Source organism: Bufo gargarizans, chromosome 10 (assembly GCF_014858855.1).
Source record: "Bufo gargarizans isolate SCDJY-AF-19 chromosome 10, ASM1485885v1, whole genome shotgun sequence".
Lineage (NCBI taxonomy): Eukaryota > Metazoa > Chordata > Amphibia > Anura > Bufonidae > Bufo > Bufo gargarizans.
Genome location: NC_058089.1, coordinates 867,583 through 892,427, shown reverse-complemented (window position 1 = coordinate 892,427; position 24,845 = coordinate 867,583). Strand labels below are relative to the sequence as shown.

At 51.3% G+C, this 24,845-nt stretch overlaps 1 protein-coding gene across 3 annotated transcripts in view; it reads right to left on the bottom strand.

The window, feature by feature from the left end:
* Positions 1-24,845, bottom strand: part of SBF2 (SET binding factor 2) — a 199,356-nt gene that overhangs the window by 39,152 nt on the left and 135,359 nt on the right. For all 3 annotated transcript variants that reach the window (XM_044269533.1, XM_044269534.1, XM_044269536.1), the window contains one exon: positions 15,179-15,247. In XM_044269533.1, the coding sequence (XP_044125468.1) occupies positions 15,179-15,247 (69 nt within the window). The remainder of the gene's footprint in view (positions 1-15,178; positions 15,248-24,845) is intronic.

Below are 24,845 nucleotides of genomic sequence, written 5' to 3'. Positions count from 1 at the left end.
TCTTCCAGGCTATGTCCTCACTGCTCTCCTCTTCCAGGCTCTGTTCTCACTGCTCTTCTCCTGCTGTCCTTTTCCAGGCTCTGTTGTCACTGCTCTTCTCCTGCTCTCCTCTTCCAGGCTATGTCCTCACTGCTCTCCTCTTCCAGGCTCTGTTCTCACTGCTCTTCTCCTGCTGTCCTCTTCCAGGCTCTGTCCTCACCGCTCTCCTCTTCCAGGCTATGTCCTCACTGCTCTCCTCTTCCAGGCTCTGTTCTCACTGCTCTTCTCCTGCTGTCCTCTTCCAGGCTCTGTTGTCACTGCTCTTCTCCTGCTCTCCTCTTCCAGGCTCTGTTGTCACTGCTCTTCTCCTGCTGTCCTCTTCCAGGCTCTGTTGTCACTGCTCTTCTCCTGCTCTCCTCTTCCAGGCTCTGTTGTCACTGCTCTTCTCCTGCTGTCCTCTTCCAGGCTCTGTTCTCACTGCTCTTCTCCTGCTGTCCTCTTCCAGGCTCTGTTCTCACTGCTCTTCTCCTGCTGTCCTCTTCCAGGCTCTGTTCTCACTGCTCTTCTCCTGCTGTCCTCTTCCAGGCTCTGTTCTCACTGCTCTTCTCCTGCTGTCCTCTTCCAGGCTCTGTTCTCACTGCTCTTCTCCTGCTGTCCTCTTCCAGGCTCTGTTGTCACTGCTCTTCTCCTGCTGTCCTCTTCCAGGCTCTGTTGTCACTGCTCTTCTCCTGCTGTCCTCTTCCAGGCTCTGTTGTCACTGCTCTTCTCCTGCTGTCCTCTTCCAGGCTCTGTTGTCACTGCTCTTCTCCTGCTGTCCTCTTCCAGGCTCTGTTGTCACTGCTTTTCTCCTGCTGTCCTCTTCCAGGCTCTGTCCTCACTGGTCTTCTCCTGCTGTCCTCTTCCAGGCTCTGTTGTCACTGCTCTCCTCTTCCAGGGTCTGTCCTCACTGCTCTCCTCTTCCAGGCTCTGTTCTCACTGCTCTTCTCCTGCTCTCCTCTTCCAGGCTCTGTTGTCACTGCTCTTCTCCTGCTGTCCTCTTCCAGGCTCTGTTGTCACTGCTCTTCTCCTGCTGTCCTCTTCCAGGCTCTGTTCTCACTGCTCTTCTCCTGCTGTCCTCTTCCAGGCTCTGTTCTCACTGCTCTTCTCCTGCTGTCCTCTTCCAGGCTCTGTTCTCACTGCTCTTCTCCTGCTGTCCTCTTCCAGGCTCTGTTCTCACTGCTCTTCTCCTGCTGTCCTCTTCCAGGCTCTGTTCTCACTGCTCTTCTCCTGCTGTCCTCTTCCAGGCTCTGTTCTCACTGCTCTTCTCCTGCTGTCCTCTTCCAGGCTCTGTTCTCACTGCTCTTCTCCTGCTGTCCTCTTCCAGGCTCTGTCCTCACTGCTCTTCTCCTGCTGTCCTCTTCCAGGCTCTGTTCTCACTGCTCTTCTCCTGCTGTCCTCTTCCAGGCTCTGTTCTCACTGCTCTTCTCCTGCTGTCCTCTTCCAGGCTCTGTTCTCACTGCTCTTCTCCTGCTCTCCTCTTCCAGGCTCTGTTCTCACTGCTCTTCTCCTGCTGTCCTCTTCCAGGCTCTGTTCTCACTGCTATTCTCCTGCTCTCCTCTTCCAGGCTCAAGCAAGAAGCTGAGATAATGGGAATAACATCCCGGGAGCGGCTCCTCTGCGGAGACGGTCAAATAATGGGGAGAACAAAATGTGTTGAGTGTCAGATTTTACCATGAAATCTTCTCCCTAGAGGGAAGAGGAGAAGGAAGTGACCCCAATATCTAATAATATGTGACAGGACATGAACCATGTGAAATCACGGCCAGTCACAAAACATTGGAGCGATGCCCAGCTGGCATCAGACTCTCAGTAACATGATAGGCTATGCCAACCCAGGATGGTAGCTACTAGTGTCACAGCGGTGGACACAGGACTATAGAGGACAGAGGTCACAACCGTCAACCAAACCGAAGTTCTGACAACCAGGGCCATATCCATACCAAGCAACCATCTACCATTCTACAAGATCTGCTGGCCATGCCAATCGACTGCTCTGCCACCAAACACAACATTTTTAATTAATGCTTTCAAATTCGTATGGGCACAGCACCGCCCCTACACCGTATGGGCACAGCACCTGCCCCTACACCGTATGGGCACAGCACCGCCCCTACACCGTATGGGCACAGCACCGCCCCTACACCGTATGGGCACAGCACCGCCCCTACACCGTATGGGCACAACACTGACCAGCACCTTCCATCGTATTGGCAAAGCACTGACCATATCCCTATACCATATGGGCAAAGAGCAATCCACCGCCCTCTATCATACGGACTCAGGACTACTCCAGGGATCTGTGGTCAGTACAATCCCTGGAGTACTAACAGTATTATAGTAGTTATATTCTTGTACATAGGAGGCAGTATTATAGTAGTTATATTCCTGTACATAGGAGCAGTATTATAGTAGTTATATTCTTGTACATAGGAGCAGTATTATAGTAGTTATATTCCTTGTACATAGGAGCAGTATTATAGTAGTTATATTCCTGTACATAGGAGCAGTATTATAGTAGTTATATTCTTGTACATAGGAGCAGTATTATAGTAGTTATATTCTTGTACATAGGAGCAGTATTATAGTAGTTATATTCCTGTACATAGGAGCAGTATTATAGTAGTTATATTCCTGTACATAGGAGCAGTATTATAGTAGTTATATTCTTGTACATAGGAGGCAGTATTATAGTAGTTATATTCTTGTACATAGGAGCAGTATTATAGTAGTTATATTCCTGTACATAGGAGCAGTATTATAGTAGTTATATTCCTGTACATAGGAGGCAGTATTATAGTAGTTATATTCCTGTACATAGGAGCAGTATTATAGTAGTTATATTCCTGTACATAGGAGCAGTATTATAGTAGTTATATTCTTGTACATAGGAGGCAGTATTATAGTAGTTATATTCCTGTACATAGGAGCAGTATTATAGTAGTTATATTCCTGTACATAGGAGCAGTATTATAGTAGTTATATTCTTGTACATAGGAGGCAGTATTATAGTAGTTATATTCTTGTACATAGGAGGCAGTATTATAGGAGTTATATTCCTGTACATAGGAGCAGTATTATAGTAGTTATATTCTTGTACATAGGAGCAGTATTATAGTAGTTATATTCCTGTACATAGGAGCAGTATTATAGTAGTTATATTCCTGTACATAGGAGCAGTATTATAGTAGTTATATTCCTGTACATAGGAGCAGTATTATAGTAGTTGTATTCTTGTACATAGGAGCAGTATTATAGTAGTTATATTCTTGTACATAGGAGCAATATTACAGTAGTTATATTCTTGTACATAGGAGCAGTATTATAGTAGATATATTCTTGTACATAGGAGGCAGTATTATAGCAGTTATATTCCTGTACATAGGAGGCAGTATTATAGTAGTTATATTCTTGTACATAGGAGGCAGTATTATAGTAGTTATATTCTTGTACATAGGAGGCAGTATTATAGTAGTTATATTCCTGTACATAGGAGCAGTATTATAGTAGTTATATTCCTGTACATAGGAGCAGTATTATAGTAGTTATATTCCTGTACATAGGAGGCAGTATTATAGTAGTTATATTCCTGTACATAGGAGGCAGTATTATAGTAGTTATATTCCTGTACATAGGAGCAGTATTATAGTAGTGATATCCTTGTACATAGGAGCAGTATTATAGTAGTTATATTCTTGTACATAGGAGGTAGTATTATAGTAGTTATATTCTTGTACATAGGAGCAGTATTATAGTAGTTATATTCCTGTACATAGGAGCGGTATTATAGTAGTTATATTCTTGTACATAGGAGCAGTATTATAGTAGTTATATTCTTGTACATAGGAGCGGTATTATAGTAGTTATATTCTTGTACATAGGAGCAGTATTATAGTAGTTATATTCTTGTACATAGGAGCAGTATTATAGTAGTTATATTCTTGTACATAGGAGCAGTATTATAGTAGTTATATTCCTGTACATAGGAGTAGTATTATAGTAGTTATATTCTTGTACATAGGAGGCAGTATTATAGTAGTTATATTCCTGTACATAGGAGCAGTATTATAGTAGTTATATTCTTGTACATAGGAGCAGTATTATAGTAGTTATATTCTTGTACATAGGAGGTAGTATTATAGTAGTTATATTCCTGTACATAGGAGCGGTATTATAGTAGTTATATTCCTGGGGAGATAAAAGAGAAGATGCTCCTGTGTATAAGAGCTTACAATCTAAATGGTATTTGTAGCTATCAGTGGCAACAACCTGGATGGAAGCAGAGTCCTGACCACCTCGCTCTCTTGCAGCAGACAGGGTAAAGATGATTGACTGACGAGGGATGACAGACACAACAGGAACGAGACGCCCCTGACCTATATTAACCCCCACGTGACTGGGTGACACAAGGTCAGACTGACACCGCACTTGAATACTCCCCATAGGATAGGAGGTCAAAGTCAATATGGCACAAACCCTTCTGGGACCAGACTCGGCATTTCTTCCTGTCACCACGGACTGTAATGGTGAATCTGTGCCTTAGGTTTACGCTGCCTGAAATATTTCGAGGTTTTTCATGATGTCTGGTATGATAGTAAAGCTGATCTCACATTTCATATGTACTCAGGAGACGAGCAGGAATTTCAGGAATTTGGGACAAGAAGGAGACAAAGATCCGATCTGCCTCACAAATAAAAACACTCATTGCTTTGAGCTCGTCCAGTTTCCTCCCCATGGCGGCCGGTTACGCCGGTATTTCCAGGGTCTAGGGAGTTAACTGTAACCGGCAGCGGCCATATATATATATAGTCACAGTTACCTGGACTCTCTTCACCCTCTTAGGCTAGGTCTACACGACGACATTTGTCGCGCGACAAAAAGTCGCACGACAGATAGGGCGCAACAGTTGTCGCGCAACATTTTGTTGCACTAATGTCGTGCAACAATTTTTATAATGGCAGTCTATGGTGTCGCACTGCAACATGCGACATGTTGCGACTGCGACGCGACAGTCGCCGAAAAATCCATCTTGAATGGATTTTCTGCGACTGTCGCGTCGCAGTCGCAGCATGTCGCATGTTGCAGTGCGACACCATAGACTGCCATTATAAAAATTGTCGCGCGACATTGGTGCAACAAAATGTCGCGCGACAAATGTCGTCGTGTAGACCTAGCCTTATGGTGGGTTAACACATTGGAGGTTTCATCAGATTTAAAAACCGTAATATAAACACATGAAACCCGTATACGTATGTGTTTCACCATGATTACCGCATGGCAAATGCAGAAAACGCAGAGTACATCGTCCTCCTTAAAATGTCAACTAGCTGCCTGCAAGACAAATAACGAAAGCCGAAGGACATGGCAAAGGAAACAGCACCCACTGGAGGCCCCACCACCGGCGCCACACTCCTGCCCCTCTAGGACCAAGGGCTCATGCACATGGCGTGCTCTGCAGAAATGTCCTATCCTTATCCACAAAATGGAAAAGAATGGGACAGTTCGATTTGTTTGCAGGGCCGTGGAATGGATTTACGGATGCGGACGGAACACCCATCCTTTGTGGCCCCATTGAGATGAATGCGGATCCGATGTGGACCAAAACGGCAGCTGTGTGCAGGAGCCCTAAGGCTGCGCAGAGATCTTAGGTCTCATTACTAAAGGTTCACGCGGCGTCTGCCATCTTTATTCATCCTTTGGCGTTTGTCTCGCGCGCAGCCCGTTGGCATTCTGACTCGCACTCTGTTCATACTGATGCGATATTTTGTAATCACACGTGAGTGAACACAGATGGGACGCGAGGGGTGAGCCTCTAAGCGCGAGGACGGCCACGAAGCGGCAGGTTCCTGGTTAGTAATCTGGCTGGAATCGTTTTTCTTATTCTCAAGATATTGTCTACGTCCAACAGACAGAGACTCCGTGCGGTGCGAGAAGGGATGGCGCCGGGAGAGCCGCCCTCTCTGGAAAGCAAAGATCAATTCAGGTCGAAATAGAGGATTTACAGCAATTCAAAAATAACTTCAAATTTTGGAAGTAAGAAGATCAACCCTGTTCACAGCTCGGCCCCGAGGTCGCGGTCAACAAGAGGAGACCCATCGATTCTGCTTGTGTCACAACAACCTTTCCTGCGGTAATTATGGGCGGCGCACAAATCACAGCCGCGCACTGGTCTTCCCCTTATCCACAAAATCTCCTTCTTGTTCATTTACCGGATTATACATTCATTCCGAGATATAGACCTCAATCGCCGACATTTCACCAGGAATCCTATTCTTCAAACTGGACCCTAAAACTTTAGTCAGGATTTTCCAATTTACATTAATTTATCTACATAGTGGAGTCACTGTGTACGTACATTACTTATCCTGTATTATCCTCCAGAGCTGCACTCACTATTCTGCTGGTGCAGTCACTGTGTACATACATTACTTATCCTGTACTGATCCTGAGTTACATCCTGTATTATACTCCAGAGCTGCACTCCCTATTCTGCTGGTGCAGTCACTGTGTACATACATTACTTATCCTGTACTGATCCTGAGTTACATCCTGTATTATACTCCAGAGCTGCACTCACTATTCTGCTGGTGCAGTCACTGTGTACATGCATTACTTATCCTGTACTGATCCTGAGTTACATCCTGTATTATACTCCAGAGCTGCACTCACTATTCTGCTGGTGGAGTCACTGTGTACATATATTACTTATCCTGTACTGATCCTGAGTTACATCCTGTATTATACTCCAGAGCTGCACTCACTATTCTGCTGGTGCAGTCACTGTGTACATACATTACTTATCCTGTACTGATCCTGAGTTACATCCTGTATTATACTCCAGAGCTGCACTCACTATTCTGCTGGTGCAGTCACTGTGCTACATACATTACTTATTCTGTACTGATCCTGAGTTACATCCTGTATTATACTCCAGAGCTGCACTCACTATTCTGCTGGTGCAGTCACTGTGTACATACATTACTTATCCTGTACTGATCCTGAGTTACATCCTGTATTATACTCCAGAGCTGCACTCACTATTCTGCTGGTGCAGTCACTGTGTACATACATTACTTATCCTGTACTGATCCTGAGTTACATCCTGTATTATACTCCAGAGCTGCACTCACTATTCTGCTGGTGCAGTCACTGTGTACATACATTACTTATCCTGTACTGATCCTGAGTTTTACATCAGACACGGAGGCTTCATATTGCTTTCTCTTCCTTTACTGATCACCATAGCAGCAAGGAGAAACAAAAACAAATGCAAATGGTCACCATAGTAACCCATACGTCCCACCCCTACAGCCCCAATATAAGGCTGCGTCCAAGGTGGTACTTCCTCTTTCTTGCTGCTCACCAGATAAGTAACATGTTCATTTTATCTGTTAGCTGCTTCTGTTCTCCCTAAGGGTTTATTTCGCTTTAGAGTATATTCCCCTGGTTATTTTCTCCCCTGGGGTTTGTTTTCCTCCCTTTAGGTGGATTAGTGTTTGTGCAGCGGGATATCTTGTTATCCTGCATTCTTGTCCCAGGGGCTTATCCCTGTCAGGGCAACCTTGCCTTCCTCAGTATTCCCGGGTCCTAATTGCGCGCTGCGTTTTCCCCTGGGACCCCCCCCTCTGGGGCTCCGTTTGGTTCCTCCCTCTCCCCCTTCTCCCCTCGGGAGTTTTGCTTGGGGGTCCCATTGTGCTTTGCAGTCGCCGCTGGCCTTACCGACATCTTCTGCCTCCTCGGTGGTGGGCCACGCCCCCTCTTTGCGCGCGTCTGCTGCCCGGTCTCGGCGGCCTTCTCCCCACTATTCGCGCTCTTTTGGCTGGCTGGAGCGAGATCTCGCGAGATCCGGCGGCCATCTTGGTTCCCGTTCCCGCGAGATCTCGCTTCCTCCGGTCTCCTGCGTGCCTGCTGCCGGTCACCTGTGCTGCGCTCCGCTCCCCTCGCTCCTGGGGTGATTAACCCCTCGTTACCTAGCGCTGTACGCATAGTTCCTCAGGCTCTCCTCACAGTCTTCTTCCTGCAGGTACCCTGTTCCCTGTGCTGGACCATTATGGACCCCTCTGCCCAGTCCCCCCCCGCCCCCCTCCCTGGCAATGCTAGTCTCCCTGACTCAGACTCACAGGCGCAGCTCATCCAGCGCTCTGTGTCTGATGCGATCCTACAGGCTATGGGTTCCATGTCCACCGTTTTGTCCCAGACCATCTCCCAGGCCCTGTCTGCACACCCCCTAGCTGGGGCCAGACTTGCTTCCCCTGAGAATGCGCAGCATTCTTTTGCTGCTGAACCTCCTGTTGGACAGGAGACAATGACCGGTGTGTTGATGACCACCCCAGACGACGCGCTGAGGTCGCGTAAGAGAGCTTGTCCCCGCCAGGCTGATAAATCGCGGGTGTGGAAACACGCTAGAGCCCAAGCGGATGCCGTCTCTGACTCGGATCTGGGTTCGGGCCCGGAGGATCCGGCAGAGGCTACTGATTTTTCAGAGGAGGATGACTCCCCTCTGGGGTCCGACCCTATTGCCACTCCCCCTGCGGTGCCTTTAACTAAGGATTCCTCCTCTGCCTCTGCTGACCATTTCCCTTTGGATTCCTCCGGGGCTCCCATGTTTGATCCTGAGGCCCTCCACCACCCTAGATCGGCGGAGTGGCTCCCCGATACACAAATTAGCAGTTACCTGGAGCATTGGGCCCGCCGTCCTCTGTCCAAGGAGGCGCGCAGTAAGTTGCGGGCCGAGTGCCCTCGGCCCATTATTCCCCATAAGGTCTGCGACACGCCCGTTGTGGATCCGAAGATGACCCAATTTTTGTCCAAGTCTGGGTGGAATGCCAAGAAGGGCTTAGACTCAGCCCTTAGAGGATGCCAGGACAAGCTCCTGGACATTTTCGGTCCACTGGCAAAAATTATGGAATTGGCGGAGTCCGCCAGACAGGAGGGTTCCCACATTGACCCTGAGGAGCTCACGGGCTGGGCCCAGCGGGCGATTTGCATCGCCGGGGGAACCAATGCATCCCTGTCAGTGGAAAGGCGCAAGGCCATCCTGCTTAGGATAGACCCCAAGCTCATAAATCTTGCCCAGACGGAGACGGGCAAAGAGGCGGAAGGCCTGCTTTTTGGGGACTCCTTTATAAAGGACCTCAGCCGCTTCGTCGGCACTTTTTCCGCTCTGGACAAGGCGCAGGCTACTATGCGCAAAGTCTTCCAGGGCCGGGTCTCTCACAGGGCCGGCAGCAACAGGGGCCGTCTGTCCGGCCGCTCCAGCACCCGAGGCAGGGGTGTATCCAGAGGCTCCTTCTCCCAGCGAGCTGCATTTCAAGACCAGCGGTCTCCCCAGACGTTCTTCCCATCCAGAGGGGGACAATGGCGCTCCCGTTCCTTCCGAGGAAACACGGCTCCCCGCAAGTCATCCGGTAAGTCAGACCCCGGACGGGGATTCTTCGGTACTTTATGTAGGGGGCAGGCTTCGGCATTTTTTACACGCTTGGGAACTAATTACATCAGACCCGTGGGTTCTGACGACGGTCAGAGGCTTCTCCATAGAGCTCATAGACACCCCTTGCTCAGTGCAACACCCACCGTCCTCTCTTCGGAGGGGATCGGACTCCGCCCGGGTGGACGAGGAGCTCTCTTCCCTCTTCCTCAAGAGGGCCATAGAGAGAGCTCACGGCCACTCAAGGGGGGTAATAAGCAACATTTTCTTGGTCCAGAAAAAAGGGGGTCAGATGCGTCCCGTCATCAATCTCCGGGCCCTAAACAGCATCGTGCGGTACCGTCACTTCAAGATGGAGGGAATCCATCTACTTCGGGACCTTCTCTCCCCCAGGGATTGGCTCGTGAAGCTGGATCTGAAGGACGCGTACCTTACGGTCTCGGTGGCCCCCCACTCCAGGGATCTCCTTCGCTTCCTATGGAAAGACGAGGTCTGGAGATTCACATGCCTTCCATTCGGCTTGTCGTCGGCTCCGTGGTGTTTCACCAAACTCCTGCGTCCGGTCATGGCCTGGTTGAGGAGTCGCGGAGTACGCCTCATAATATACCTGGACGACATCCTCCTGATGCATCAATCCAGGTCGACACTGCTGCAGCACCTTCGATGGACGGCGGATCTCCTAGAGTCGCTCGGCTTCCTACTCAACTTGGAGAAGTCCTGGCTCACTCCCTCCCAGAGGTTGGACTTCCTAGGCTTCACAGTGGACTCGATCTCAGAATCCCTCAGCCTGCCAGGGGACAAGTTACGGTCCGTTCGCAAGGAACTGCGACGGGCGTTGACCAGTGCCCACCTGTCCCTGCGTCACCTAGCCCGCATCATCGGCCTGCTGGCATCCTCCATACAGGCGGTCTTCCCGGCACCGTTGCATTACCGGGCCCTACAGCGCTTGAAGATTGCGCACCTCCGCTCGGGGGCCTCCTTTGCAGACATGGTGGAATTGGATTCGGAGGCCAGAGAAGAGATCCGTTGGTGGATCGCCAATCTGGAGGCTTGGAACGGCAGGGCGATTTTTGGTTTCCAGCCGGAATTCACCATCGAATCGGATGCGAGCCTCCAGGGCTGGGGAGCGCACTGCAACGGGGTCTCCACCGGAGGTCCTTGGTCGCATGTCGAGACTCACTTGCACATCAATGCCCTGGAGTTGCTGGCCGGCTCCTTGGCCGTCAAGAGTTTTACCAACGGTATGGCCAATGCATGTATCCGGCTCCGGATGGACAATATTTCAGCGGTTCGCTATATCAACCGTTTGGGCGGAACCCAGTCTGCTACTCTAGCGGGATTGGCGAAGGACTTTTGGGCGTACTGTCTCTCCAGGGACATCATGGTGCAGGCCGAGTACCTACCGGGACTTCACAACGTGCGGGCGGATTGGAGTTCCCGCCATCTTACGGACGGCAGCGACTGGCAGTTGGACCCGTCGATTTTCTCGGCGGTGTCATCCAGATGGGGACCCTTTTCCGTGGACTTGTTCGCCTCCCGGCTCAACGCTCACCTCCCTCGGTTCTACAGTTGGCGCCCGGATCCGGAGGCATTGGCGGCGGACGCGTTTCTGCAGGACTGGTCCTCCGACCTTCTCTATGCTTTTCCCCCATTCATGATGATTCCTCGGATGCTTCTCCAAGTGCGTCGCCATCGGGCGGAGTTGGTGGCGATAGTCCCGTTCTGGGACTCCCAGGTGTGGTTCCCGTCTCTCCTAGAGCTTCTAGTGGACATTCCAGTCCTTCTACCGAACCCGACCTCTCTCCTGCGCTGCCCTCAGGGGACTCCCCACCCTCTGCTCCTGGACGGATCCCTACGTTTGATGGCCTGCCGGCTCTCAGGACTCCAGGAGCGGTCGACGGAGTTTCGGAGGCAACTAGGCGCCTCTTGGACGACGCTTGGGCTCCCGGCACCCGAAAATCTTATCGGGCGGCCTGGCGAACTTGGGCTGGCTGGTGCCTGGAACGGGACCTGGATCCCGTTTCAGCTCCTGTAGCTCAGTTGCTTCAATTCCTCACCTCTCTCTTTGAATGGGGTAAGGCTTACAGAACGATCAATCTTTTTCGTTCGGCGATTTCTTCGTCACATCTAGGATTTGACGGCGTTCCGGCAGGACAGCATCCTTCCGTTTCGCGCCTCCTCCGAGGCGCGCGGCTATCTCGGCCTCCCCGGCCGAGGTTTTCTTCCACTTGGGATGTTTCCCTGGTGCTTACCTTTTTGTCCTCTTGGCCTACCAATACTGACCTTTCCTTACGTCAGCTTTCCGCAAAGTTGCTCACTCTCTTTTGCTTAATTTCTTGTAAGAGAGTTTCTGATGTGCGGGCTCTGGACCACGACGCCAGGTCCTTTACCCCGGAGGGCGTGTCTTTTAACATTTCGAGACGCACGAAGACGAACATCCGGGTCGTTTCGTACCCCAGCTTTCCTGCTTCCCCGGCCTTGTGCCCGGTAGCTTGTTTAAAGGAATATGAGGCCAGGACTCGTCCTTACAGGTCTCCGGTTGTGCCGCAGTTGTTTCTCTCCATCCGTCACCCGTTCGGTCCGGTGACTAGCCCCACTTTGGCCCGTTGGTTGAAATGGGTTATGGCTCTGGCCGGTGTGGACACTTCGGTGTTTACAGCTCATTCGGCGCGTGGTGCGGCGTCTACCTCTTTGGCGGTCTCGGGAGCTCGCCTGGAGGACATCCTGAGATTGGCGGACTGGTCGAGTGCCTCCACTTTCCGTGAGTATTATTTCCGTCCTCCTCCTCATTTGTTTGATCCCTTGGTTAACCAGCTTTGAACTAGCAATATGAAGCCTCCGTGTCTGATGTAAAACTAACTGATTTTCCTAGTCTACGACGTAAAGTCATAGTTTTATTAAGACACGGAGGCGAATATTGCCCTCCCTTCCCTCCCCTGGGCTCTGGTAGTGTGGGGGGAGTGTTTGGCCTGTTAGCTCTACTTTAGTTGGTAGGCCTGTTTTGAACTGTTATACATTGAGAATGTTAAGTTGTTCGCCATTAGGTGCTCATACTTGTTTGTATGCTTTACACCGGCCTGGACCTCTGGTGTCCGCTGGATATGGGTTTGGCTTGGCCATGCTCTCGCTTTATCGGAGTTTGCTTCTCTTGTTCTTTCAGGTTGAGTCTTCCTGCCCTGGAATGTTCCTGTTCTGGACGATGTTTTCCTCCAGCTCCTGCTTCTACCACGTTGGATTTGCTGAGAGTCTTGGATGATGGTTTCCAGTCCTTCCCCTGAAGTGGATCCTGTCGCTGGAAAGTTCCTGCTTGGATTCCGTGGGTCTCTTTGGCGCGGATCGTTCTTTGAGTGTTCCGGAGTTGTTCGTTCATCGGTTATTATGGACTGGTTTGCAGAGAAAGAGGAAGTACCACCTTGGACGCAGCCTTATATTGGGGCTGTAGGGGTGGGACGTATGGGTTACTATGGTGACCATTTGCATTTGTTTTTTGTTTCTCCTTGCTGCTATGGTGATCAGTAAAGGAAGAGAAAGCAATATGAAGCCTCCGTGTCTTAATAAAACTATGACTTTACGTCGTAGACTAGGAAAATCAGTTAGTTACATCCTGTGTTATACTCCAGAGCTGCACTCACTATTCTGCTGGTGCAGTCACTGTGTACATACATTACTTATCCTGTACTGATCCTGAGTTACATCCTGTATTATACTCCAGAGCTGCACTCACTATTCTGCTGGTGCAGTCACTGTGTACATACATTACTTATCCTGTACTGATCCTGAGTTACATCCTGTATTATACTCCAGAGCTGCACTCACTATTCTGCTGGTGCAGTCACTGTGTACATACATTACTTATCCTGTGCTGATCCTGAGTTACATCCTGTATTATACCGCAGAGCTGCACTCACTATTCTGCTGGTGCAGTCACTGTGTACATACATTAGTTATCCTGTATTATACTCCAGAGCTGCACTCACTATTCTGCAGGTGCAGTCACTGTGTACATACATTACTTATCCTGTACTGATCCTGAGTTACATCCTGTATTATACTCCAGAGCTGCACTCACTATTCTGCTGGTGCAGTCACTGAGTACATACATTACTTATCCTGTACTGATCCTGAGTTACATCCTGTATTATACTCCAGAGCTGCACTCACTATTCTGCTGGTGCAGTCACTGTGTACATACATTACTTATCCTGTACTGATCCTGAGTTACATCCTGTATTATACTCCAGAGCTGCACTCACTATTCTGCTGGTGCAGTCACTGTGTACATACATTACTTATCCTGTACTGATCCTGAGTTACATCCTGTATTATACTCCAGAGCTGCACTCACTATTCTGCTGGTGCAGTCACTGTGTACATACATTACTTATCCTGTACTGATCCTGAGTTACAGCCTGTATTATACTCCAGAGCTGCACTCACTATTCTGCTGGTGCGGTCACTGTGTACATACATTACTTATCCTGTACTGATCCTCAGTTACATCCTGTATTATACTCCAGAGCTGCACTCACTATTCTGCTGGTGCAGTCACTGTGTACATACATTACTTATCCTGTACTGATCCTGAGTTACATCCTGTATTATACTCCAGAGCTGCACTCACTATTCTGCTGGTGCAGTCACTGTGCACATACATTACTTATCCTGTACTGATCCTGAGTTACATCCTGTATTATACCCCAGAGCTGCACTCACTATTCTGCTGGTGCAGTCACTGTGTACATACATTACTTATCCTGTACTGATCCTGAGTTACATCCTGTATTATACTCCAGAGCTGCACTCACTATTCTGCTGGTGCAGTCACTGTGTACATACATTACTTATCCTGTACTGATCCTGAGTTACATCCTGTATTATACTCCAGAGCTGCACTCACTATTCTGCTGGTGCAGTCACTGTGTACATACATTACTTATCCTGTACTGATCCTGAGTTACATCTTGTATTATACTCCAGAGCTGCACTCAGATACTGGAGAGAGGACAGTCGTCGCGTTCTCTGCCCCTTTAAGGGAGCGTTTCGCCGCCTTCCCTCGTGACCGTTAATAAGAGCAGATTAATTAGAAAGCTATTTCCCTCGTTATTTACGGGAATTCTTACAGTATGAACAACAGGAAGACGGCGACGCTGCAGCCCCCGAGGTAAATCACTGTGTGAATCAGGACTAAATATAAACCGTCGTGTAATTACCCCCCCCCCACCCCCCCTCTAATCCCGTGACCTTCACCCCCCCCCCCCCGTGCAGTACACAAGTGGATGAGTCCGCCGGTGACGAACATTTCCTGTTACGATGACAACAAATAAACCAATAAAAAGAAAATATCGGCAATAAACAGAAGGCCTGGAATTAACCCTTTCCGCCTGGAAGAGCCGTGTCCCAGGATCGAGCCCCCCACACAGGAGCCATGGAGGTTCTAGGTACAAGAAGTGAAAAGCAGGGAGTCTAGATTGTGACCGCCACCAATATTATTGGGGCGGGGCTTCCGGCAGCGCGACACATTTACCACAGTGTACACCACAGCGCGTGATCCCATCGGGAAGAATCGGCGGTTCCAGAGCGCGCGCTGCCGGAAGACGTATATACAGCAAGTGGGAACATTGAATTTGTTCCAACTGCAGCGGGTGTGGACGACCTCAGAGTAACGGACCCGCACTCACCGGGTATTCATGGAGTATTCGGAGTATCAGCGCTCACAATGGGGGGAACGACACTCACCCTACAGAAGGCGGTGGCCAGAGGCAGAAGCTGCGCCGCGATGTGATATTCCTCCAAGCTGGAGCAGTCCTGAAAGAGAAGAGACGAGAAGATGGATGACAGGGACAACGGCAGCGGACAGGACCAACACTGCGGGGCCCCAGGGCCCGTGACCGCGGACAGGACCAACACTGCGGGGCCCCGGACCTCTTAGTGAGCTATAACGGACCTGTCAGTGAGCTATAACGGACCTGTCAGTGAGCTATAACGGACCTGTCAGTGAGCTATAACGGACCTGTCAGTGAGCTATAACGGACCTGTCAGTGAGCTATAACGGACCTGTCAGTGAGCTATAACGGACCTGTCAGTGAGCTATAACGGACCTGTCAGTGAGCTATAACGGACCTGTCAGTGAGCTATAACGGACCTGTCAGTGAGCTATAACGGACCTGTCAGTGAGCTATAACGGACCTGTCAGTGAGCTATAACGGACCCTTAGTGAGCTATAACGGACCCTTAGTGAGATATAACGGACCCTTAGTGAGATATAACGGACCCTTAGTGAGCTATAACGGACCCTTAGTGAGCTATAACGGACCCTTAGTGAGCTATAACGGACCCTTAGTGAGCTATAACGGACCCTTAGTGAGCTATAACGGACCCTTAGTGAGCTATAACGGACCCTTAGTGAGCTATAACGGACCCTTAGTGAGCTATAACGGACCCTTAGTGAGCTATAACGGACCCTTAGTGAGCTATAACGGACCCTTAGTGAGCTATAACGGACCCTTAGTGAGCTATAACGGACCCTTAGTGAGCTATAACGGACTCTTAGTGAGCTATAACGGACTCTTAGTGAGCTATAACGGACCCTTAGTGAGCTATAACGGACCCTTAGTGAGCTATAACGGACCCTTAGTGAGCTATAACGGACCCTTAGTGAGCTATAACGGACCCTTAGTGAGCTATAACGGACCCTTAGTGAGCTATAACGGACCCTTAGTGAGCTATAACGGACTCTTAGTGAGCTATAACGGACCCTTAGTGAGCTATAACGGACCCTTAGTGAGCTATAACGGACTCTTAGTGAGCTATAACGGACTCTTAGTGAGCTATAACGGACCCTTAGTGAGCTATAACGGACCCTTAGTGAGCTATAACGGACCTCTTAGTGAGCTATAACGGACCCTTAGTGAGCTATAACGGACTCTTAGTGAGCTATAACGGACCCTTAGTGAGCTATAACGGACCCTTAATGAGCTATAACGGACCCTTAGTGAGCTATAACGGACCCTTAGTGAGCTATAACGGACTCTTAGTGAGCTATAACGGACCCTTAGTGAGCTATAACGGACTCTTAGTGAGCTATAACGGACTCTTAGTGAGCTATAACGGACCCTTAGTGAGCTATAACGGACTCTTAGTGAGCTATAACGGACTCTTAGTGAGCTATAACGGACCCTTAGTGAGCTATAACGGACTCTTAGTGAGCTATAACGGACCCTTAGTGAGCTATAACGGACCCTTAGTGAGCTATAACGGACCCTTAGTGAGCTATAACGGACCCTTAGTGAGCTATAACGGACTCTTAGTGAGCTATAACGGACTCTTAGTGAGCTATAACGGACTCTTAGTGAGCTATAACGGACCCTTAGTGAGCTATAACGGACTCTTAGTGAGCTATAACGGACTCTTAGTGAGCTATAACGGACTCTTATTCATTCATCATCGGCTGTGCGAGTTCTAATAAATTCTCGGCAAAAGTACGAATAATTAATTGAAAGCTCTCATTTTCTGTCCAAAAACAGGGGAGCAGGATACAGGTGCCCCACCGTAACGGCCATGTCTGAATTAGCTCTGAATCCCGTGAAGGCTCAGCATGGACTATGCTGTAAGAAGGCTGCCCGCGGCTGAGGCCCAGCTTTCCCGACTGTCACTGCCCATCGAGCGCGGCAATGCATGCGGGAGCTGCGGCCATTGTCTCCTGCTTTCCCAGCTTCCTGAACGGCAAGTCCAAGATCCACGAGTGGGGAAATCTAGAATGCAGGACTCGGGGAAGGATAACCCTGCGGCCATACTGACGTGTCACCCAGCTTTCCCAGACTCCACAACATTACATGAGTGGGCGATGGGTGGCGGTATTACTGGGGGTCATCTGCAGTGCAGGACTAAAGCTGGGTGCCACCCTCTTCCACAGCGGTACTGGTGACACCTGGGTCCCAGGTGACTCCCGAGCACACAGGTGGGGGGCGGCCACATACAAGCTGGGGGCACCTCAGAAATAAAGCTTTCACGAGCGCCGCTGCGGACGGCGCCATGTCACATTAGAGGGGTTGTCTGGGCGAAGCAACTTCCTGCAGGACTGAGCGCGCCAGAAACAGGCAGTGGCGCAGACCTGGCCGGACAGAGTCCATCCCAACATGGCAGCTGCCCGGGGGTCCCGCCCGGGGGTCCCTGCTTTACAGATGGAGCAGACCTCCGATGAGCTAAAGGGGGTCCCGATACATAACCAAGAAGCCTTCAATACTGGAAAGTTCGACAATTTTAAAAAAAGACTTTGTACTTTAATTTCTACCCAGTTTCAGTAACTCTGCTTGCCATCACAGTCATTGAATGGAAACATTCTCGTCTGCATACAGGTTTTCACCTTTTTTGGAAACTTGCAATACTTCTCACAGCTGAGGGTTTGTTACAATTACATCCAGTCCTGACAATGTATCAATGCGATGCATTTCTCCTTTAATGATACATTGTAACAAACAGTCTATATATGTGACCCCGTCCAGGAGACACGGAGTCAGCAGAGGCTGCGGGTGATTTCACCGCGGTTTTTACGTTTCCAGGAAGCCGAGGAATGTCAGATATTAGGTGCCCATAAAGCGCGATCTGTTATCAGCAGAGCTAAGTATAGCGAACGTGAGTCAGCGGCTAAACATAGAACAATAGCAAACACGTGGACGGCGAGCCCTAAGGGATGTGACTAACCTAATCCGCCGGCCCCCACCGTACGAGGCCGCAGACCGCCATAAGCAGCGGCCCAGACGTGTCCCTCCTTCCTGTAGCTCTCCCACAGAAGAGTGATCCGAGCCTTAAAGGGGCGGTGCGGATATCCGTTATCCAGGGATCCTGTGTCCCCCGTTTAAATGCAGCAGCAAAGCATCGACACTGGCGCTCCGAGGGGGTCCCTGCAGTTAGACCCCCACCCTGGGACAATCCCTCAAGGTACATGTAGAATTGCAGTGCCAGATTAGCAGATATTCCGGACGAGGGGGCCCAGAGTAAAAGGCCTCCTCCCTGGCGAAAGCTCACATTCTATAGTGGAGGACTGGGAGCGGCAGATCAGATGGGGGTGGTAGTACAGGAGCATGGGTGATGGTCGGCTTTATGCTCGGATGCTGGGGGCGCGGACTCCGGGGCGAGGGCCGCAAACTAAAGACATCAGGCACAAAAACGCTCCAGGAGGGGGCACTGAGGCTGGGGGTCCCATGTGTCCTCCGCTCACACACATACATGGCCATCAGATGTCCGACTTCAATTCCTCACATTTCCAGGATCTCTGCTTGCTGTTAGTGAACGGTAAAATACTTATTCACATCCAAAACCTTTCCAGGGAGAATTCTTCTCACTGCTGAGGGTTTGCTACAATTGTATCCAGTCTAACAAACCCTCTGTAAGCGCACACAAACCTCCTTCCAGTTTGTTACAATGTATCAGTGCAAGAGACAGACTGATACATTGTCAACCGCCCGCTGTGAGGAGGACAGTGCTGATGGCCTAGGCCGGCTCACAGGTAGGTGGGTTTGTTACAATGTATCAGTGCAAGAGACAGACTCTGATACATTGGCAACAGCCCGCTGTGAGGAGGACAGTGCTGATGGCCTAGGCCTGCTCACAGGTAGGTGGGTTTGTTACAATGTATCAGTGCAAGAGACAGACTCTGATACATTGTCAACAGCCCGCTGTGAGGAGGACAGTGCTGATGGCCTAGGCCTGCTCACAGGTAGGTGGGTTTGTTACAATGTATCAGTGCAAGAGACAGACTGATACATTGTCAACCGCCCGTTGTGAGGAGGACAGTGCTGATGGCCTAGGCCGGCTCACAGGTAGGTGGGTTTGTTACAATGTATCAGTGCAAGAGACAGACTCTGATACATTGTCAACCGCCCGCTGTGAGGAGGACAGTGCTGATGGCCTAGGCCGGCTCACAGGTAGGTGGGTTTGTTACAATGTATCAGTGCAAGAGACAGACTCTGATACATTGGCAACAGCCCGCTGTGAGGAGGACAGTGCTGATGGCCTAGGCCTGCTCACAGGTAGGTGGGTTTGTTACAATGTATCAGTGCAAGAGACAGACTCTGATACATTGGCAACCGCCCGCTGTGAGGAGGACAGTGCTGATGGCCTGGGCCTGCTCACAGGTAGGTGGGTTTGTTACAATGTATCAGTGCAAGAGACAGACTCTGATACATTGGCAACCGCCCGCTGTGAGGAGGACAGTGCTGATGGCCTAGGCCTGCTCACAGGTAGGTGGGTTTGTTACAATGTATCAGTGCAAGAGACAGACTCTGATACATTGTCAACAGCCCGCTGTGAGGAGGACAGTGCTGATGGCCTAGGCCGGCTCACAGGTAGGTGGGTTTGTTACAATGTATCAGTGCAAGAGACAGACTCTGATACATTGTCAACAGCCCGCTGTGAGGAGGACAGTGCTGATGGCATTGGCCGGCTCACAAGTAGGTGGGTTTGTTACAATGTATCAGTGCAAGAGACAGACTCTGATGCATTGTAAACAGCCCGCTGTGAGGAGGACAGTGCTGATGGCCTAGGCCTGCTCACAGGTAGGTGGGTTTGTTACAATGTATCAGTGCAAGAGACAGACTCTGATGCATTGTAAACAGCCCGCTGTGAGGAGGACAGTGCTGATGGCCTAGGCCTGCTCACAGGTAGGTGGGTTTGTTACAATGTATCAGTGCAAGAGACAGACTCTGATACATTGTCAACAGCCCGCTGTGAGGAGGACAGTGCTGATGGCCTAGGCCGGCTCACAGGTAGGTGGGTTTGTTACAATGTATCAGTGCAAGAGACAGACTCTGATACATTGTCAACCGCCCGCTGTGAGGAGGACAGTGCTGATGGCCTAGGCCTGCTCACAGGTAGGTGGGTTTGTTACAATGTATCAGTGCAAGAGACAGACTCTGATACATTGTCAACCGCCCGTTGTGAGGAGGACAGTGCTGATGGCCTAGGCCGGCTCACAGGTAGGTGGGTTTGTTACAATGTATCAGTGCAAGAGACAGACTCTGATACATTGTCAACCGCCCGTTGTGAGGAGGACAGTGCTGATGGCCTAGGCCGGCTCACAGGTAGGTGGGTTTGTTACAATGTATCAGTGCAAGAGACAGACTCTGATACATTGTCAACCGCCCGCTGTGAGGAGGACAGTGCTGATGGCCTTGGCCGGCTCACAAGTAGGTGGGTTTGTTACAATGTATCAGTGCAAGAGACAGACTCTGATACATTGTCAACCGCCCGTTGTGAGGAGGACAGTGCTGATGGCCTAGGCCGGCTCACAAGTAGGTGGGTTTGTTACAATGTATCAGTGCAAGAGACAGACTCTGATACATTGTCAACAGCCCGCTGTGAGGAGGACAGTGCTGATGGCCTAGGCCGGCTCACAGGTAGGTGGGTTTGTTACAATGTATCAGTGCAAGAGACAGACTCTGATACATTGTCAACCGCCCGTTGTGAGGAGGACAGTGCTGATGGCCTAGGCCAGCTCACAGGTAGGTGGGTTTGTTACAACGTATCAGTGCAAGAGACAGACTCTGATGCATTGTAAACAGCCCGCTGTGAGGAGGACAGTGCTGATGGCCTAGGCCTGCTCACAGGTAGGTGGGTTTGTTACAATGTATCAGTGCAAGAGACAGACTCTGATACATTGGCAACAGCCCGCTGTGAGGAGGACAGTGCTGATGGCCTAGGCCGGCTCACAGGTAGGTGGGTTTGTTACAATGTATCAGTGCAAGAGACAGACTCTGATACATTGTCAACCGCCCGTTGTGAGGAGGACAGTGCTGATGGCCTTGGCCGGCTCACAGGTAGGTGGGTTTGTTACAATGTATCAGTGCAAGAGACAGACTCTGATACATTGGCAACAGCCCGCTGTGAGGAGGACAGTGCTGATGGCCTAGGCCTGCTCACAGGTAGGTGGGTTTGTTACAATGTATCAGTGCAAGAGACAGACTCTGATACATTGTCAACAGCCCGCTGTGAGGAGGACAGTGCTGATGGCCTTGGCCGGCTCACAAGTAGGTGGGTTTGTTACAATGTATCAGAACGTGCAATTGTCTGTGCACCACAATCTCTCCCCTGTCCAGCACTCTACACACTGACACATTGTTACAAACTCCTCACCTGTGTAAGGATGGTTCATAGGCTCAAGGCCAGTTCACATTGCCTGACTGTAAGCAGAAATCTTGAAACCTGCAAATAATTAAGAGAAAAGTTATAAATTACAGAACATCAATTCACTTTTATGTAAGACTGGACCCCGGCCCTTTAATGTGGCTCCTCTGCGTACTATTGGGGGCCATTCACCAGGACAGATTACCAGTAGCGTGCGAGAGTCAGCAGCGGATCCAATACTTCACCTGTGATCCTTGTGACCACCGTGGTCTCCTCTAGGAGGGGCAGCCTCGGATCTGTAGCCCCCCTATAAATGATGCCTTGTACACATGATAAACCCCTCCCTGATCAGAACTCCATGGGGGGAGCGGACTCTGCGCAGGACGCCCCCAGGCGACGTGTTACACACCAACTGCCTGATATAATACATCCTAATCTGGGGAATTGCTAGTTCGGTCACATACATCACCTGCTCAATGCATACGAAGCAGGACTCTAAATGCAGCTCTGGTTGTGACTGGAGCACAAGGCATGAGATAGATGTAAACCGGTTTATCGTCTTAATCTGCAGTTCATTGTATGAGGGGATTATCTGCCCCCCTGGGGGGATTCTACCACTGATCAGATCGCCGCTTATCTCTGGAACGCTGCAGCAGAGATGTCGCATCTCCCAGTAAACACATCACAGATGGTTAATATCACAAGTAACGTTCCCAGCACTGAATAAAAATGCACGGAATGAAAAGTCCCCCCGATCCTGGACGGGGGTCAATAAATAGTCATAAATCAAGGGGTAATTAAGGGGCTGATCAAACGGGGGGTGGGGGGGGATAATGACCCACTAAGGACGTCTTCCCAAGAAAACCACAGAGCAGCACTGACAACAGTGAGAAGACAGGTCCCACAGAGGTTGTCACTCAGCCTGTGTCTCTGCAAGTCTCAAGATCTCTGCTTGCTGTTAGAGCTAAAAACATTTGAAAACCAGTCCTTACTACTGCTGCTCATGCGGCTGCTGGCCTCGCGACGGCGCGCCCGGCGCGTCCGGCTCCTGGCCTCGCGCCCGGCGCGTCCGGCTCCTGGCCTCGCGACCGGCGCGTCCGGCTCCTGGCCTCGCGACGGCGCGTCCGGCTCCTGGCCTCGCGACGGCGCGCCCGGCTCCTGGCCTCGCGACGGCGCGCCCGGCTCCTGGCCTCGCGACGGCGCGCCCGGCTCCTGGCCTCGCGACGGCGGCGCCCGGCTCCTGGCCTCGCGACGGCGCGCCCGGCTCCTGGCCACAACAGAGGTGACGGAACTGAGTATAAGGAGGTGGGTGAACGGCGGTAACGGAGCTGCGTTCAGTGGGGCGGGTGATCGGAGGTGATGGAGCTGCGTTCAGTGGGCGGGTGATCGGAGGTGATGGAGCTGCGTTCAGTGGGGCGGGTGAACGGCGGTAACGGAGCTGCGTTCAGTGGGGCGGGTGATCGGAGGTGATGGAGCTGCGTTCAGTGGGGTGGGTGATCGGAGGTGACGGAACTGAGTATAAGGAGTTGGGTGATCGGAGGTGATGGAGCTGCGTTCAGTGGGGCAGGTGATCGGAGGTGATGGAGCTGCGTTCAGTGGGGTGGGTGATCAGAGGTGACGGAGCTGCGTTCAGTGGGGCGGGTGATCGGAGGTGACGGAGCTGCGTTCAGTGGGGCGGGTGATCGGAGGTGATGGAGCTGTGTTCAGTGGGGCGGGTGATCGGAGGTGATGGAGCTGCGTTCAATGGGGCGGGTGATCGGAGGTGACGGAGCTGCGTTCAGTGGGATGGGTGATCAGACGTGACGGAGCTGCGTTCAGTGGGGCGGGTGATCGGAGGTGATGGAGCTGCGTTCAGTGGGATGGGTGATCGGAGGTGACGGAGCTGCGTTCAGTGGGGCGGGTGATCGGAGGTGATGGAGCTGCGTTCAGTGGGGCGGGTGATCGGAGGTGATGGAGCTGCGTTCAGTGGGGCGGGTGATCGGAGGTGATGGAGCTGCGTTCAGTGGGATGGGTGATCAGACGTGACGGAGCTGCGTTCAGTGGGGCGGGTGATCGGAGGTGATGGAGCTGTGTTCAGTGGGGCGGGTGATCGGAGGTGATGGAGCTGCGTTCAGTGGGGCGGGTGATCGGAGGTGATGGAGCTGCGTTCAGTGGGATGGGTGATCAGACGTGACGGAGCTGCGTTCAGTGGGGCGGGTGATCGGAGGTGATGGAGCTGCGTTCAGTGGGCGGGTGATCGGAGGTGATGGAGCTGCGTTCAGTGGGGCGGGTGAACGGCGGTAACGGAGCTGCGTTCAGTGGGGCGGGTGATCGGAGGTGATGGAGCTGCGTTCAGTGGGGTGGGTGATCGGAGGTGACGGAACTGAGTATAAGGAGTTGGGTGATCGGAGGTGATGGAGCTGCGTTCAGTGGGGCGGGTGATCGGAGGTGATGGAGCTGTGTTCAGTGGGGTGGGTGATCGGAGGTGACGGAACTGAGTATAAGGAGTTGGGTGATCGGAGGTGATGGAGCTGCGTTCAGTGGGGCGGGTGATCGGAGGTGATGGAGCTGCGTTCAGTGGGGTGGGTGATCGGAGGTGACGGAACTGAGTATAAGGAGTTGGGTGATCGGAGGTGATGGAGCTGCGTTCAGTGGGGCAGGTGATCGGAGGTGATGGAGCTGCGTTCAGTGGGGTGGGTGATCAGAGGTGACGGAGCTGCGTTCAGTGGGGCGGGTGATCGGAGGTGATGGAGCTGCGTTCAGTGGGGCGGGTGATCGGAGGTGATGGAGCTGCGTTCAGTGGGATAGGTGATCAGACGTGACGGAGCTGCGTTCAGTGGGGCGGGTGATCGGAGGTGATGGAGCTGCGTTCAGTGGGATGGGTGATCGGAGGTGACGGAGCTGCGTTCAGTGGGGCGGGTGATCGGAGGAGATGGAGCTGCGTTCAGTGGGGCGGGTGATCGGAGGTGATGGAGCTGCGTTCAGTGGGGCGGGTGATCGGAGGTGATGGAGCTGCGTTCAGTGGGATGGGTGATCAGACGTGACGGAGCTGCGTTCAGTGGGGCGGGTGATCGGAGGTGATGGAGCTGCGTTCAGTGGGATGGGTGATCGGAGGTGACGGAGCTGCGTTCAGTGGGGCGGGTGATCGGAGGTGATGGAGCTGCGTTCAGTGGGGCGGGTGATCGGAGGTGATGGAGCTGCGTTCAGTGGGGCGGGTGATCGGAGGTGATGGAGCTGCGTTCAGTGGGATGGGTGATCGGAGGTGACGGAGCTGCGTTCAGTGGGGCGGGTGATCGGAGGTGAT